Raw genomic sequence first — 17092 nt, forward strand, 5'->3', positions numbered from 1 at the left:
TTAATCTGTGAAACTTAAATTGAAGGGCATATTTCTTTTGAAGGTTATTTTGGCTCTGACTTAGTAGTGTGATCGAAAATGAAAACGTTCACAGCCTTTCCCTCTAACATGGAACAGTACTTCTGTATTAAATTCCAAGGTCCCTCGGCCTTCCTTTAATATCCCCCCAATAAAAGCCCCTGTGAGGTTTTAGTAAGATATGTTTAAATAGCATTGATAATCAACCAAATACTCAACCTTCTGCAATCTGTAGAAGTGAACCGGCACATCTTCCAGCAAACAGGACTCCTTGACATATTTCAGAAGAGCTTCTTTTGTGGTCAGGCCCTGCTGCTCTCGGTGGATCTCTGGTGCATGCTTCAGGATATAATCGCTCCCTCGCTTTGCAATTATCTGCCACCAGGAAAAGAAACAATGTCAGCAGCTTCCTCGGCTTCTGGCTCTACAGTTCCACGAGAGAAGTCAGCTGGGATTCATTGCGTGTTATGTGTGTGTGTGTTTGTGTGAGTTCAGAGAAGGGTAACCCACCCACCTCCAAACTTACAGAAACTTTTCTGCTAACTTAAAACGGTGCATAAGGTTAACATAAAACACAGCTTAAATGTTCCCCCAGAAGAAGAGCCATCTGTTTAATTTGCCAACTGAATATTGGGAACTTTTAACATGCTTGTCTTTTCAAACATGGTAACAAACATTTAAAAATCACTACTGAAGAATTCATTCACAGTTAATGGAAATTTTACTCACTACTTCTAACTATGATCTTTGCCCTGAGATGGATGGCCCAGGCTAGCCTGATCTCAGAAGTTAGGCAGGGTCAGCCCTGGTTAGTAATTGGATGGGAGACCACCAAGGAAGACCAGGATTGCTATGCAGACAAACGCAATGGCAAACCACCTCTGTAAGTCTCTTGCCTTGAAATCCCTACAGGGTCGCCATGACTCGGGTGCGACTTGATGACACTTTACAAACACACACAAGTATGATATCTGATTAAGACTGCAAGATTTAATTTGGAATGTGAGGATTTCAGCAGTTGTACATTCTTTCATCCCACTGAAGCACAAGAGAAGCAGAATGTGATTAACTTCTTTCTGCACAAGTACAAAAGAAGAAGAAGAGTTGTTTTTTATATGCCGACTTTCTCTACTACTTAAGGGAGACTCAAACTGGCTTACAATCACCTTCCCTCCCCACAACAGGTACCCTGTGAGGTAGGTGGGGCTGAGAGCTCTTAATAGAACTGTGACTAGCCCAAGGTGACCCAGCTGGCTTCATGTGTAGGAGTGGGGAAACAAATCCAGTCCACCAGATTAGCCTCCACCACTCATGTGGAGGAGTGGGGAATCAAACCCGGTTCTCCAGGTCAGAGTCCACCGCTCCAAACCACTGCTCTTAACCACTACACCATGCTGGCTCTCACAAGGACACACAAGAGCAATGCTCTATATGAAATTCATTCTCCAACTTTCTATTTCCTATCAAAGCCTCAAATACTGGTACTTAAATGACTACCGAAAGGTGATCAGGAGTAAAAACCTACTTCGGTCAGACAGTATAAATCAAAACTGCAATACAGACAATGGAATTAGGTACAAATAACTTATTCATTTTATTTATTACATGGCACTACTCAGACTGAGGCCTGCTTGGCTTCAGTCATGTGCCTGCTGTATCATGTGCCTTCCAACCTCAGTCTGGAGCCTGCTGAGAAAGAGCTCTAGTGCCTGTAACCATTGTGAAGCTGAAAGACATTTCAGTGTAGGGTTGCTAACCTCCAGGTCGGGCCTGGAGATCTCCTGGTATCATAACTGATCTCCAGACGACAGATCAGTTCCCCTGGAGAAATGGCTGTTTTGGAGGGTGGTCTCTATGGCATTATGCCCCGCTGAGCTCCTCTCCCCAAATCCCTCCTACTCCCAGGCTCTGACCCCAAAATCTCCAGGAATTTCCCAACCTAGGATTGGCAACCCTATTTCAGTGAAGCAGGAAGCTGAACTGTAACCATTGAAGGTCCAGCCAGCCATGGGTAGCTTTATGCAAATTAATACAAAGAATGGCAAAATGCAAAGTTCAGTGATGTCCACCATTCCTCTCTCCTGCTTCTGGAAGTCAGAAATCATTGGAAGGTGAGAGGGCAGAGCCAGCAGGAGGCCGTGCCTGGAGAGGTCTGGAAAGGGATTCTCTGCAGTGGCTCATAGCCGATAACAAACTGGATAGTGCTACAGTCCCTTGCAAACTTCAATGAGCGGAAGATTTTTTTCAGCATTCCCGTGAGACGACTAATTCGTTCCCCCCCATTTAGGAGGCATTCCTTCCAGCCTGGATCTAAAACGTAGGCAAAAAAGGCTCACTGTATTTTCAGCTGTAAATCTTAGCTCTCCTCTTTCTCGGCTATCACTCACCATAGAGTAATTTCAAGCTCTTTTTTTTTTTTTTTGCAAGTGAATAATATTCCCTTGAAGGGGGTTGTACCTGCCAAAGTACAAGCAATTTCTTTAATCACAGGGAAGTTCCATCAGGTAGCCTTGCTATGTCTCCCTCTCTGTCCCTAATAAGACCTTATAATTATCCTGCTGCCAGGAGGCCCGGTCTTTCTTAACCACCTCCTCAGCCAAGGGCTCTGAGTCTAGGAATCCTCTTCCTGAACAAGATTACCCGCTTGCTGTTTTGCATCCCCACCCCTTCCTGGCATCATTACTTTCATTCTCCATCACGCTCTACTGCAATCCTGAGCCATGGAGCTGAACCGAAAATTTTTCACGTCGCTGCAGTTGCCCCAGGGACAGAGAGAGAGAGAGAGGTGTGCCGCTGGATGTCACATTCCATCTCTGGCGGTAAATTATCCAGGAGTCTGTTTGCAGGTGAAGAACGGTGTGGCTGGGATCTGCCTTAGACTTTGGCTTGTTTGCACGCTTTAAAATGTGTTGTGATAAGAAAAGATCTGTACTCCCAGCCAACAAACATATTGCTATAACCAGCTGAGAAGGGCAATCCATGAAGTAGGGCAAAGGTTGGCTGGGACTGAGGTTGCACTGGGATATTGTGCCAGAAAGAGAGCTCATTAATAGGAGGAGTCTGGACTTGCTATTGCTCTTTCTAACCTGCCTCCCTGATGCACCTCGTTCCTGCTTTTCTTGGTTGTCAAAGGATGATACAAAGTGTTATCACATGGGGATTTTTGGTTGACATGACTGGGTCAATCAATCAATCAATCAATCTTAATTTTACGGTCATTTGACCAAAAACAGAACACATCTAATCAAGAGTAACATAAATTTGTAATAAAACAGTATCAGTCAATCGAAAAGTCCACAAAATAAAATATATCAATAAAATCCCATATCTAAAAAGGTAAGTAAGCTAGCTTCTAAAACGTTTATCTGTCAAATTGTACCTATTTGTACATTACATACTTTCGTGCCTTATATATCAGCACAAAATCTGGCCACACTCCTCAAAGTTTGGGTGTTACTATCTTCCAGTAGTCGTTGGATACAAATTTTATCAGGTAGCCCTGTATTATTTCTTAGAATTTCTTGAATAGTCTTAGAACTTAACTCATGATGGAGAGGGCAGTATAAAAAGATGTGTTCACGGGTCTCAATTTCTTCACCATTGCACGGGCAGACTCTCTCGGAAAGAGGATGACATGCCTGGGGTATTTCCATAGTTCTCAGGGCACTGTGTCACCAATTCGAGTGAGTTAGTTAAGAGGGGTCAATTCAGACACGCTGCTAGCAACCACAGTATTCAGATAAGAACTGGAAGGGGGGGAAGAAAAACTTCTTAAGGCTTCATTCAATCCCAACCACCTTGTCCTGTTCTCATGGCGACTTACCCATTGCGGAAAATAAGTCTGGGGTTGAAAATAGTTCACGCTATGTAGGTTTTCCTGGTAGTCACCCACATCCGCTTGCAGACCGTAAGCAGCCAGCAGGAAGTAGATTTCTTCTTTGTTCGGGCACCGAGACCTCAGCACTTGGTCCCTGAGATTGCAGTAGTAATAGTGCCGCGATACCTTGTCACTGTAGGAGTCAGAAAAAGCAACATTCCTCAAAAAAGCAGCAGCCCCTGGAAAGAAAAGCAGCCACCAACATGGAGTTCCATTGCTACACAATTTATCATTCTGAGGACAACCTATGTAAAGGCATCGTTTTATCGCCAGCATCTATCACTGGGCAAAGGAAAGGTGAGAGCTAGGGCAACGTAGCAGTTAAGAGAATGCAGCGGTGCCTCTCCAGGAAATGCCCTACTGAGCATGCGTTGCTTGCCACATGGTGATACTCTCAGCCTCACTTACTTCACAGGATTGTTATTGCAAGGATAAACTTGAGGCTGAACAATGCTGTAAGCTGAGATGGTGGGGAGTGGGGTAAAAAATCATTATGGGGTGAGGTTATTGCCTTGAATAAAGATGGACATTTTTGTTTATACAAGGTTTCACAGGAAGTGGGAGGTTTACATTAGTCTGCATTTACGCAGCTAATCAAAAACAAAAGTCCTTTTTGGAACAAATTATTTCCTTGTTCACAAATTGGGTAGAAGGTGAATTGATATTGCAAGGAATTTGAATGAAATAAAGGAGATCTCCTTGGATTCCTCTTCAGGTGTACAATCACAAAATAAGATCCCCAAGCAATTTAAGAATTGGTTAAAAGATGTCATTAACTGATGCTTTTAGACTTAAGTACCCGTTTAAAAAGGATTACACATATTTTTCATACAGGTATAACTCTCACTCATGCATTGATTATATCTTTGCAGATTTAAATTTAAGAGGATATAAAATCTTAATAGTAGCATTGTCTCTGATTGACCATTCTCCCATTGTTCTGGAATTTGATATTAAGTGACAGTGTAAAAAAACAGAATCGAGGTTTAAATAAACTTTTATCACAAAATGAAAAGTACTTGGTAGAATAAAATTGGAGATAAAGTCTTTTAAAAATTAAATTCTCGCCAAGAAGTTAAATATACAACAATTTGGGATTCATTTAAAGCATTTATAAAGGGAATTCTAACATCTCACTCAAATTATATTAAGAAAGAAAGAGATATGGCCAGAAAAGAATGAACTTCAGATCTTAGAATAAAAGAAACTAGGGATAAAACTACTAGATTTGAAGAGGATAGAAAGATGTGGGAATTTGCCCAAGATAAGTTAAAGCTCTATGATACTTTGACAATTGCAAAATCCGTACTGTATGTAAACTAATAGATATTTGAACACAGTAATAAACCACGTAAGATCATAGCAAAACTGCTGGAAGAAAAAGGACGAGGTTATAAGACCCTCAGAAATAGAACATGGCATGCAAACACAAACAGGTGTGCAGACTTCAAGGGAATTTCAAAATTCCTGTTCAGATCTGTAAAAGGCAGACAGCCCTGAGAGGGAAAAAAAATAAAGACATTTATAGTCTCTCCATCCCTAATTTGTTATCAGAATATAGGGAATTCTTAGACCGACCAATTTCTAGATCAAAAATAAGAAAAACGGTCAAGAATGTAAAAATAGGTAAATCACCTGGTCCAGATGGGTTCAGCAATGAATTTTATAAAAGTTTTGCTGAGCAACTAGTCCCACATTTAGAAAAACTATTCACATATATGCAAAATATGTGAGAGGCCTTAAAACACTGGGCAGTTTTAAACTTAGCTCTTATCTTAAAGGAGGGCAAAGATCCACACAATGTGTCATCTTATAAATAAGCGGCTAAAAGAAAATATTTTAAGACTGGCAGAAAAATAAATTAGACAGCAGCAAGAATAACCTTAAATCTGAATATATCATTAGTAATAGTCAATGATAATAGATTTTAAGAGTATGAGCTCAATTCTTTGCTTTATTTCTATTTTTTTAATTGAACTGGGTGTATGATAATTGATGGATGAAACACTTTTTTATGTTATGCATTGTTTATTGATGCGGGAAGGGAAGGAGTGTTTGCTGCTACAGCTCCTGGATTGGGATGGAACAAGGAGCAGGTGGAGGCAACAGTGAGATGGTGCTGGTGGCAGAAGAGGCAGAGCTGCTGGTCCCCATAAACTACCAGCTGAAAATCTCTGTTTCACCACATTACAGACCCAGCCCTGAGAGAACAGACTATGATCCAGAAGGTCCCTGGTTTCAACTTGACTTGTAAGATAGAATGCAACACTTCATCTACTGCATGTGTGAGGTACCTGAAGGTACAGACTGATTTGACTAAAGTGTGTGACATAGGGTTGCCAGGTCCCTCTTTGCCACCGGTGGGAGATTTCTGGGGCGGAGCCTGAGGAGAGCGGGGCTTGGGGAGGAGAGGGACTTCAATGCCATAGAGTTCAATTGCCAAAGCGGCCAGTTTTCTCCAGGTGATCTGATCTCTATCGGCTGGAGATCAGTTGTACTAGCAGGAGATCTCCTGCTACTACCTGGCAGTTGTGGAGAAACAAAGGTATCAAGCTCACAATAGTAATGCAAAAAGTGCTCTATTATTTACAAGTGCAAGCATCAAAAATATCATGAACATATACATATATAACACAATGACAATGTGTAGCTGAAAGCTACCCGAAGAAGACAAATGTTTGCAAAAGTAAGTACAATGACTTGTTTGACAACTTTCTTCTTTTAGCAGAAAGCAATAATGGATCCTAGAAGCAGGGGAGGCACGCCTCTGCTGAAGCATTTGCGGGATGATTTAAACGCTTTCGCCGTCCGAAGACAGCTTCGTCAGCCGGTGGCCTCAAACTGTTGCTCCTATGATAATATAATATAATAAAGCAGTGTTGCTAAATAGAGAATTCTCTTGAGAATTTGTTTTGCGTTTGGTTTGCTTGATGAAAGAAATGATCATATTTATTTAATACCAGCTTAGGCTTATTTGTTTTCTTATTTTGAGCCTCATGCTGCCTCCTTCTCCAGTCAAGTACCTGGAGGTTGGCAACCCTATTAACTAAGGAGCTTACGGAAGCAGTACAATGAAGGCAAAAGGGACAGAAAAATAGCAAGAAAAATCCTAGGAAGAAAAGACTTCTGCCCTCTGCTTAACACAAGCAAAAAAGTGGGCTTGTTCAGGTGTAAACAGGAGGTGTTTACATAGGTTAAAAGGCTGCACCTAATTTTAGCCCCTCTGAAAGCCAGGCCCTCTTAGCTTACTGAAGGGCCTGAATGTAGCCTGCAGCCATGATGAAAACATATTCTGTCAGTTGCTCAATTTTAACGTTTAGTTCTGCATGGTCAGGTAGGGTGGCTTTGTATAGTAGGCATCTTGCATTCCAAGTCAATAGAGCCTGCTCAAATGCCAAATTTTCCTACTCCTCCTGCATTCCTTTTCTTCAGTATCAGAGCTGCAGAGGAAAGCAAATGCGGTTCATGACACAGATGCAAAAGCCCCATAAAATAAAGTTGCTATCGTGTGTACAGGCACTAGCACTTTTCTTCACTAATGCACCTCTGAGGGGTACTGCATGCTTTATGTGACAGCCATGCTCTCCATGCCAATGTTTCCTGCAACGTATGTGCAAAGTGTGAGAGACACATGTCCGCAAACACCTGTGTGCTCTGGGCTGAGGGCTACAGTCCAATCAGGGATTCCAGTTGCATATAAAAAATGCTTAAGGAGATACATCTGTCATTCACGAGTTTTACAGCATTGCTGCAGAAACTGCTGGCGTAACTCAAATTCAATAGTCACAAAGTGTGGAGCAGTTGTTACTAGTGCTGTCATCAAGACAGAGTTCATATAAACACAGTGTTGCCACTGGAACCTGTACTAGTTAGAAGAGAAGATTTCCCCTCTTTAACTTATCATGCTAACTAAAAAACAATAAATATACCATGGTGTTATGGTTAAGACTCGTGGATAGAGTTACAGTGGCTGGAGGATTCAGTCAAATCACATTGTCTTGTGGTTGATTTCTTTGATTGCTGTGTTGTTCATACAATTTGCCTTGTTAATTTATTCTCTTGTTTCTGTTTTTGTGATTCAACAATTTAGCAAATTTATTAAAGAAATCTTATTCGTAAAACAAGACTGAAATTAAGAGCTGCCCATTTATAAGCTTCACAATTGCATCACATTAATCATCGGTTGCCCTGACCTGGATGGCCCAGGCTAGCCTGATCTTGTCAGATCTCAGAAGCTAAGCAGAGTAGCCCTGGTTAGTATTTGGATGGGAGACCACCAAGGAAGACCCCACCATGGATAAAGAATACTTCTTCACTGAGAAGACGCATATAATCAATTTCTTACAAAACAGAGAAGTGTGTAAACCAGGAAGAACAAATCAAATATTATCACATCTGAAACAGCACTAGGTACTACAGCCCTCTCTTAGCAGCCTACAAGATTCTAACTTCTTGAATTGGCTAGATTATTTTGTCGGAACACTGTTTCCAGGATCAGTAAATAACTGATATAGTCCACTTTAGATATGAAGATTCTTTAAAACTGTTGCTGATACTACAGCAAAATAACTTCAAAGGGAGACTCCAATATGAAACTGCTGAATAAGAATCCATCAAACTCTGACAAACATCTTCCAAGAGATTACCAAGGATCTGGGATTCCTCAACCACTACTGGTGTTATCTAGTTTAGCAAAACTGGGGAGATTGCTGATTACAGTTATTGTGAACAGGTCTCTCTTCTTTTCTTTAAAGAAACTGAGGTAGAGTTCCAGTAGGATCTCTGCATACTGGAAGAATGGGCATTAAAATGATAAATGAGATTCAATGAGAGCAAGTGTAAAGTGATGCATATTGGGGCAAAAAATCCCAACTTCACATTTACACTGATGGGATCTGTGCTGGCAGCGACAGACCAAGCAAGGGATCTTGGGGTGGTGGTGGATAGCTCAATGAAGATGTCAACCCAGTGTGCAGCTGCAGTAAAAAAGGCAAATTCCATGCTGGCCATAATTAGACGAGGAATAGAGAATAAAATACTGCCCTTGTACAAATCTATGGTGAGACCACACTTGCAATACTGTGTACAGTTCTGGTCACCACACCTAAAAAAGGATATTACAGAGCTTGAGAAGGTGCAGAAAAGAGCAACCAAAATGATTAGGGGACAAGAGCAACTGTCCTACGGGGAGCGGTTAGGATGCTTAGGGCTGTTTAGCTTGGAAAGAAGGCAGCTAAGAGGAGACATGATAGAGGTCTATAAAATTATGCATGGTTTGGAGAGAGTGGACAGGGATAAATTTTCTCCCTCTCCCAAAATACTAGAACATGGGGTCATCTGCTAAAGCTGGAGGGTGAGAGATTCAAAACAGATAAAAGGAAGTATTTTTTCACACAACGCATAGTTAAATTGTGGAACTCCCTGTCCCAGGATGTGGTGATGGCTGCCAGCTTGGAGGGCTTTAAGAGGGGAGTGGACATATTCATGGAGGAGAGGGGTATTCATGGCTATTAGTTAGAATGGATACTGGTCATGCTGCATACCTATTCTCTCTAGTATCAGAGGAGCGTGCCTATCATATTAGGTGTTTTGGAACACAGGCAGGATGGTGCTGCTGCAGTCGTCTTGTTTGTGGCTTCCTAAAGGCACCTGGTTGGCCGCTGTGTGAACAGACTGCTGGACTTGATGGGCCTTGGTCTGATCCAGCAGGGCCTTTCTTATGTTCTTATGTTTATTACATTCCAATTTTACATAATTACAATTTACCCTGTATTATTTCATGGCCCTGACTTCGTGGTACACAACTGTTAACATTTAACAGTTTTGTGTATGTGTGTGCGTATTTGCTATCAATTATCAAAAGTGAAAGAATAAATGGGAAAACTCTGCATTAAGGAGACAGTGTTAATTATAACCCATAAATGCCAATGTTGCTCTCCGACAGTAGAGTGGTGGCAAACAGAACAAAACAAAGATAAATGTATATAGCTCATTTCAAAGAACAAGACAACCATACCTTATAACCCGTCCATTTTCCACATAGTACTGCACTCTAAAGAATGTAACCAGGGGAGGGCTGAACTTCTCTGTTCCCTTCAACAGAAACAGAACATAGAGTTAGTCAATTCCAAAATAAAGACAGCGCTTTGTGTCTCTGTTACCACTAGGAATTCTCCCCCTTTCCTTTTAACACTTTAACTCTCAAATGTGCTTAAGTAACCAGCTGCCATTTTGAAACCACATCATCTATTGGCTCATATCAATGATACTGGGGTGAACAAGGATTGCAGTTTTGTGGTTCTCTCCAGTTTTCTGGTTCTCTCCGGTGCAGTGCAGTGGATAGGGCATTGGACAAGGATCAGGGAGATCCAACTTCAAATCCTTGTTTGAGAAGCAACAGTCTGCTAAAGTCTAGTTAATGTAAATACAGCTGAAAAACTAGTTTAGTCTACTTGTACCCCAGGGGGAGCTGTGGACCATTCTCTAGCGTTTAAGTAGGGTTGCCAGGTTCCCCTTCCCCACCGGCAGGACCTTTTTGGAGTGGGGCTGGGGCGGTGATCCAGTGTGCGCGGCTGCGCGATTACATCACTTCTGGGTTTATCCCGGAAGCGCCGCATTTCATGGCATGCTCTAGCACTCTCACCCCCAAAACTCTATGGAAATCCCCATCATGATACAGTGCTTCTCGGGTAAACCAAGAAGTGACACAACTGCGCTGTGCGCGGCCATGCATGCACAGGATCGCCAGAGAGAAGAAGCAGAAGAACTTTGGCCAAGTTAATTGCCCACCAGAACCGGGCAGTTGGTAAGTCTATGTTTATTGAATGTTTTTTCTTGTAGTTTAGCCTGCCTCTTGTTTTTCTTTCTCTGCTGTGTGTTAGCATGTGCTTGTGCTCTGAAGGCCTCTCTATGTATCAGTGGCCTGCAGTCAATTGTTGCCCCTTGCAAATCCTGTTGCAGTATAAGTCACTGAAAGCCAACTCCAAAGCCTGGGTTTGGATTATTTCTCAAATTCTGCCGACAATCCTCACTCTATCATGGAGGTTCGCTGGGTGACCTTGGGCCAGTTAACTCTCTCAGTCTAACCTACTTCACAGGGTTGTCACTGTGAGGATAAAACTGAGGTAAAATAGGGTTGCCAACCTCCAGGTACTAGCTGGAGATCTCCTGTTATTACAACTGACCTCCAGCCAAAAGAGATCATTTCACCTGGGGAAAATGGCCACTTGGGAAGATGAACTCTGGCATTGAAGTCCCTCCCCTCCCCAAACCCTGCTCTCCTCAGGCTCTGCCCCCAAAACCTCCCGCTGATGGCGAAGAGGGACCTGGCAACCCTAAGGTAGAACAACGCTGCTTGCTACTTGGGTGTGGGGGGAGTGGGGTATCAAACGAATACATAGCTCTTGACTCTGGACTAGATGACCCTGGTGTGGTCTCTGCAGCAGTTAGCTACTTATCCCCATACTATGAAAAGATTTGGTGGCTAATTACTGTAGATCAAGCCACTGTTGTGGGATAGCTACAGGGGTAAGTTGAAAAGCCGGCAATCCTACCCACACTCTACCCATAGAATCATAGAGTTGGAAGGCACCACCAGGGTCATCTAGTCCAACCCCCTGCACAATGCAGGAAATTCCAAACTGCCTCCCCCACCACACCCCCAGTGAACCCTACTCCATGCCCAGAAGATGGCCAAGGTGCCCTCCCTCTCATGATCTGCCTATGGTCATAGAATCAGCATTGATGACAGATAGCCATCTAGCCTCTTCTTAAAAACCTCCATGGAAGGAGAGCTTACCACCTCCCAAGGAAGCCTACTCCACTGAGGAACTGCTCTAACTGTTAGAAAATTCTTCCTAATGTCTAGACGGAAACTCTTTTGATTTAATTTCAACATAGCATGTTCCCAAATTTTTGACCATGAAACCATTGCTAACTGACTTCTGATAAACTTACAGCACAAACACTTTGCAAACTTGACTGGATGGAAGTCACTGAACATTGAGGCAGCTGTGGAAAACCTAGTTTAGTTCCCAACTGTGTCACCTTTGTTTGATCTTGGTGGTACTGAAGAATTTTAAACTTCCCAAAAACAGCAGTGAAAAGAAGACTGACAAAACAACATGTGTGGAACAATACCTACGTGAAACAGGAATCTTCATTCCAGTTTCTACAAAAGGAAGCCTCAGTATACATCACAGTCACAAACTTAAGTAAAAAACATATAATTTATTTTGCTCGGACTCTTTACTTACTTTGCTTGTCTCTTTCTTCCATTCCTTTATAAAGTATTTGCAAAGCTTCTGCTCCAGGTCAATAAATACATATTCATTGTCTGAGAAAGAAACAGAAGAACCAGTAGAAAATGGACGACTTCAAGGCCAAACAGAGACATCTTTCATTATGATATGTGCCAGTAAAAAAAAAAAACCTTCTAACATCAGTGTAGGGCTGTCGATTCGGTTCGTCCCGAACCGAAAAACAGCCGAATTCCCCCTGATTCGGCGGTTTTTAGTTCAGATGGAACCAAACTCAAAAAAGGTGGGAAAACGGGGAGCTGAATTCAGCGAGTTCGGTGAATAAATTCGGCAAATTCGGGGTTCGGCACAGACTCTAATCTGGAGAACCGGGTTTGATTCCCCACTCCTCCACATGAGCAGCGGACAATCTCTCAGAACTCTCTCAGCCCCACCTACCTCACAAGGTGTCTGTTGTGGGGAGACGAAGGGAAGGCGCTTGTAAGCTGGTTTCACTCTCCTTAAAGGTAGAGAAAATCAGGGTATAAAAAACCCAACTCTTCTTCTTTTTCTTCTTTTTTACTGGTTCATATGTAACAGCAAACTGTGGGCCAAACTAGATGTGACGGGGGCTCCACAGGCACCTATACATGCCCATCCATTTACGGGCAGTCTATTTTTAAATAAAAACAGAGTGTGAGGGCAAGGGGAGTAGACCTGCTTCTTTCCTCCTCTTCCTGCCATCTTCTACTGTAAGGATTTTTTTTTACCCACCTCAGAAGAAGAAGAAGAGTTGGTTTTTACATGCCGACTTTCTCTACCACTAAAGGGAGAATAAAACCAACTTACGATCACCTTCCCTTTCCCTCCCCACAACAGACACCCTGTGAGGTGGGTGGGGCTGAGAGAGCTGTGACTAGCCCAAGGTCACCCAGCTGGCTTCATGTGGCGGAGTGGGGAAACCAACCTGGTTCACTAGACTTGCGTCCGCTGCTCATGTGGAGGAGTGGAGAATCAAATCCGGTTCTCCAGATTATTGCCCACTGCTCCAAACTACCGCTCTTAACCACTACACCGTGCTGGCTCCGACAACCGAAGGAAGCTGGGCTGGAAGGAATGTGATGAAACTGTAAGAGCACAGAGAGATAAGACATATGAAGTTGCCTTGTGCTGAATCAGACCCTTGGTCCATCAAGGTCAGTATTGTCTACTTAGACAGGCAGCAGCTCTCCAGGGTCTCAGCCATGTCTTTCACATCATCTACCGCCTGATTCTTTTAGCTGGAGATTGAACCTGCGACCTTCTGCATGCCAAGCAGATGCCCTACCACTGAGCCACGGCCCCTCCCCTGACAGGGGAAGGGTGTGGCTTCCTTGCCTCCATTGTTGTTCAAAACTAGATGCACACTCTCTGATTTCAGATACGAACAGGTAGCCACACCTATACATCAGTTTTATGCACTGCTTGGTACTATGATTAGTCCCAAACAAGTGCGGTCTGTAACGGGAAGAAGAATTGCACGAGTGAGCCAGAAGCTCTTTCAAGGCTCATTCACATAACACAAAACCATGGGCACCTAAACCAAGCCTCCCTCCAACCCAAATTAACAAGGTGAGAACCAGAATAAGAAAACCAACATAATGGCAGGTTGGGAGGCATTTAATAAATTACATTGATCACGGACATACAATTATTTTAATAGGAGGCCAAATTCGTTTTGTGTTCTTAATTTACATTTTATACAGTTTAACTGCTTAACAGTGCAATCCTTAGCAAAGTTACACCTATCAAAGTCTGCTCACTTCAATGGATTTATCTCGTCAGATCTCAGAAGCTAAGCAGGGCCAGCCCTGGTTAGTATTTGGATGGGAGACCACCAAGGAATACCAGGGTTGCTATCCAGAGGAAAGCACTGGCAAACCACCTCTGTTAGTCTCTTGCCGTGAAAACCCCAAAAGGGGTCGCCATAAGTCGGCTGCGACTTGACGGCACTTTATACACACACACAGCTGAGCTGTGGATTGCACTGCCTGTTATTTTCAGTGTTGTTGTAAAACGGGTTATCAGGTTTTGACATCAATAAAAATTGAATACAGTACACAGAGAAGGTGAAAACAATTTACTTTACCATCCCAGAGCAATAAAGAGGTGTATTATAGACAGAGGGCAGCGTGGGCTCCAACAGCAGTTTTCCAGCTGCTGATTCTGGTGTTCTGTGCGATACTCCTCACATGGGGAGGCAGGTACGAGTGAGTGCTCACTTCTCTGCAGCTCCAGTCTAGTACAGAGCAGCTTACTCCTAAGTAGTGCCAGGACTAGGGACTGTACAAGCATTGTGTCTCAGCAGAGGAGAGAATACAAGTGGTCTGCACAAGGAAGTAAACTGCCTTACCGGAGAATAGAACAGTCATTTCCAAGTGGTGCCTGTAGATACTATCACCCTGTTCACAAGTTACATTGGATGCACACATAAACTGTGGACAGTGTACACTTTGATTTCCTTTATACATGTGTTAAAAAAAGTCTCAAGTTACATTCAACCCATGAACAGCTGAACATGTGACTGAAACCACACATTTATCCAGGTACTGGTCCCTGATTTCATTCGTAAGGTGAATGCACGGTGGCTCTTTCTTACAAACTGATGTACACATGTTCAAGGACGTAAGTGCATTCACTGTAACATGTGAACAAGGCACCTGCCGATGGGAATCTCAATACTCATTTGCTTCTTCAACAGAGTATCTCTTCCTCAAAGCAAAGAGCCAGCCCTAGTTTTCCTCTGCCTCTTTGAAGCAGGAGGTACTTTGGAAGAACCCTGCAGGCATTTCCTTTCTTGTCTGCAGAGAGTACCCATTCAGAGCAGCTATCTCCATCATAGGAGAATGCTTGACTTGCTGTCTCCTAAGATTGTCTTATTGGCTCCAGCGTAGAGTTGCCACGCCTGGTATGGTAACTAGATGGGGAGCGCAGCAATAATATGATGTCACTTCCGGGGATGGGTGGTGGGAAGAACCCCAGAATCGCTATCACACCTATGTAGGAATCACCGGACACTCTATTGTAAAACCATAGAGTGATTCCTAGAGAGATGTGACACTATTTCCTGGTTTTTCCAGGAAGTGATGTCATGCTGTTGACCTGGTGGCAATTTTTATTTTTCTCCTGCCGCTGCTCTTAGCAGAGGTGTGAAACAAGAGCCAGGAGCTGGGCCTCACAATATATATACCTCACCAATATATAAAATGGCCAGATGTTCACTACATGGAATACAATGTACACTACACTAGATTAAATACAATGGCTTCGCACACTTGCTTGGACCAGTCACACTTTCTCAACCTAACCTACCTCACAAGGTTGCTATGAGGATAAAATGGAGGAGAGGAGAACAATGTAAGCCTCTTTGGTCCCCACTGGAGAGAACGGTGGCGTATAAATGAAGTAAATATCTCTATAAATACACGGTACCTTAATGTTTAGACATGTACACATATATGCCTCAGAGATGTGATACACCCACCTCCAACTTACCAAGATTTAAATTCTACAGGCTGAAACCTGAAGAATGGCAAATTTAACAACTCACTCTAACAAGATTTTCATAATGAATCCCCCCAAATGGGAAAAATGAAAGACAATGATTTACCAGGGCCAAGGATCAGACAATAGGGGCTACCCCTCTTAAACAGAAACAGCTGGGGCATATGCTTGCGCCAAACAACTAGTTGAAACCCAGCAACGCCTGGATGAGAGACGCCCTAGGATCTCCCCAAATGCCACCATCAGTTCCCATAATGGAAGAAAGGCAGGATCTAAACCTAATAAATATAATAAAAATGAGATGTCTATAGCCCATCTTTATATTTGATTGGTTGTATCATTTGTAATAACCTGACCTGGATGGCCCAGGCTATCCTGATCTCGTCAAATCTCAGAAGCTAAGCAGGGTCAGCCCTGGTTAATATTTGGATGGGAGACCACCAAGGAAGACAAGGGTTGCTGTGCAGAGGAAGGCACTGGCAAACCACCTCTGTCAGTCTCTTGCCATGAAAACCCCAAAAGGGGTCGCCATAAGTCGGCTGCGACTTGACGGCACTTTACACACACGCACACAACATTTGTACTATCTCAGAGCATTTGTTGTCCAAAAAGGACTTGTTGAGGTACTTTTCTGAGAAGTGGAGAACTAAAAATGGAAATGATTTCTTATTTATGGGTTGGGTGAGGGGAGGAGGCAACCTACGGGACTCATTAAGCCACTTCAGAACGTTATAAATTGTGCGGGATCCCCCTGCCTTCCTCACTCCCCCTCTTCCCCCCTCACAGCCTGCAGTCTTGGCCATCCTCCCTTCAGTGCAGGAATGTAGCATAACATTCCTACTCTAATGAGGTTAATATTGTCAAAATGCCAACTTGCGGTGTAATCCTCAAGCTACAGAAGTGAAAAGCCCTACCCCCAAACTTTCTTACATAAAAGCTCATTTTTTTTAAAGTGGATTAAAGGTGAAGCTTACAAATCTTTGTCATATGGTTGAGGTGCCTCTTTTTTTTACGTATTCTTCCGATTAAATGAAACCTGAGCACAAATTCAATCCGCTTAAGGCAGAAGTGGAAATAACATGCCTTAATCAGGTACACACATTTGTAGGCTTTAAACCAGTGGTTCCCAACCTTTTTTTGACCAGGGACCACTAGGACTTTTTTGTTCGGTGCAGGGACCCCAAGGTTCAAAATAAAAATTCAAAAAATTTGAAAATAAACTTTATCATACCTGTTAGTTAAACATTAAACTTAGAATTATATTTGAATATATATATTTTATAATAGAGAACTTTTAATTGAAAATATTAATTTATTATGGGTTTATAACTCTGTTTCGCGGACCTTAATTTAGTTCTCGCGGACCCCTGGGGGTCCATGGACCCCTGGTTGGGAACCAGTGCTTTAAACTGTCCCT

At 42.8% G+C, this 17092-nt stretch overlaps 1 protein-coding gene across 2 annotated transcripts in view; it reads right to left on the bottom strand.

The window, feature by feature from the left end:
- FRMD1 (FERM domain containing 1) overlaps nt 1-17092 on the bottom strand; it is a 38251-nt gene that overhangs the window by 12255 nt on the left and 8904 nt on the right. For both annotated transcript variants that reach the window (XM_056852787.1, XM_056852785.1), the window contains exons 3-6: nt 12151-12230; nt 9912-9988; nt 3842-4028; nt 238-393 (exon numbers count right to left, since the gene is read on the bottom strand). In XM_056852787.1, coding sequence (XP_056708765.1) covers nt 238-393; nt 3842-4028; nt 9912-9988; nt 12151-12230 — 500 coding nt within the window. The remainder of the gene's footprint in view (nt 1-237; nt 394-3841; nt 4029-9911; nt 9989-12150; nt 12231-17092) is intronic.

This window comes from Euleptes europaea, chromosome 7 (assembly GCF_029931775.1).
Source record: "Euleptes europaea isolate rEulEur1 chromosome 7, rEulEur1.hap1, whole genome shotgun sequence".
Taxonomy (NCBI): Eukaryota; Metazoa; Chordata; class Lepidosauria; order Squamata; family Sphaerodactylidae; genus Euleptes; species Euleptes europaea.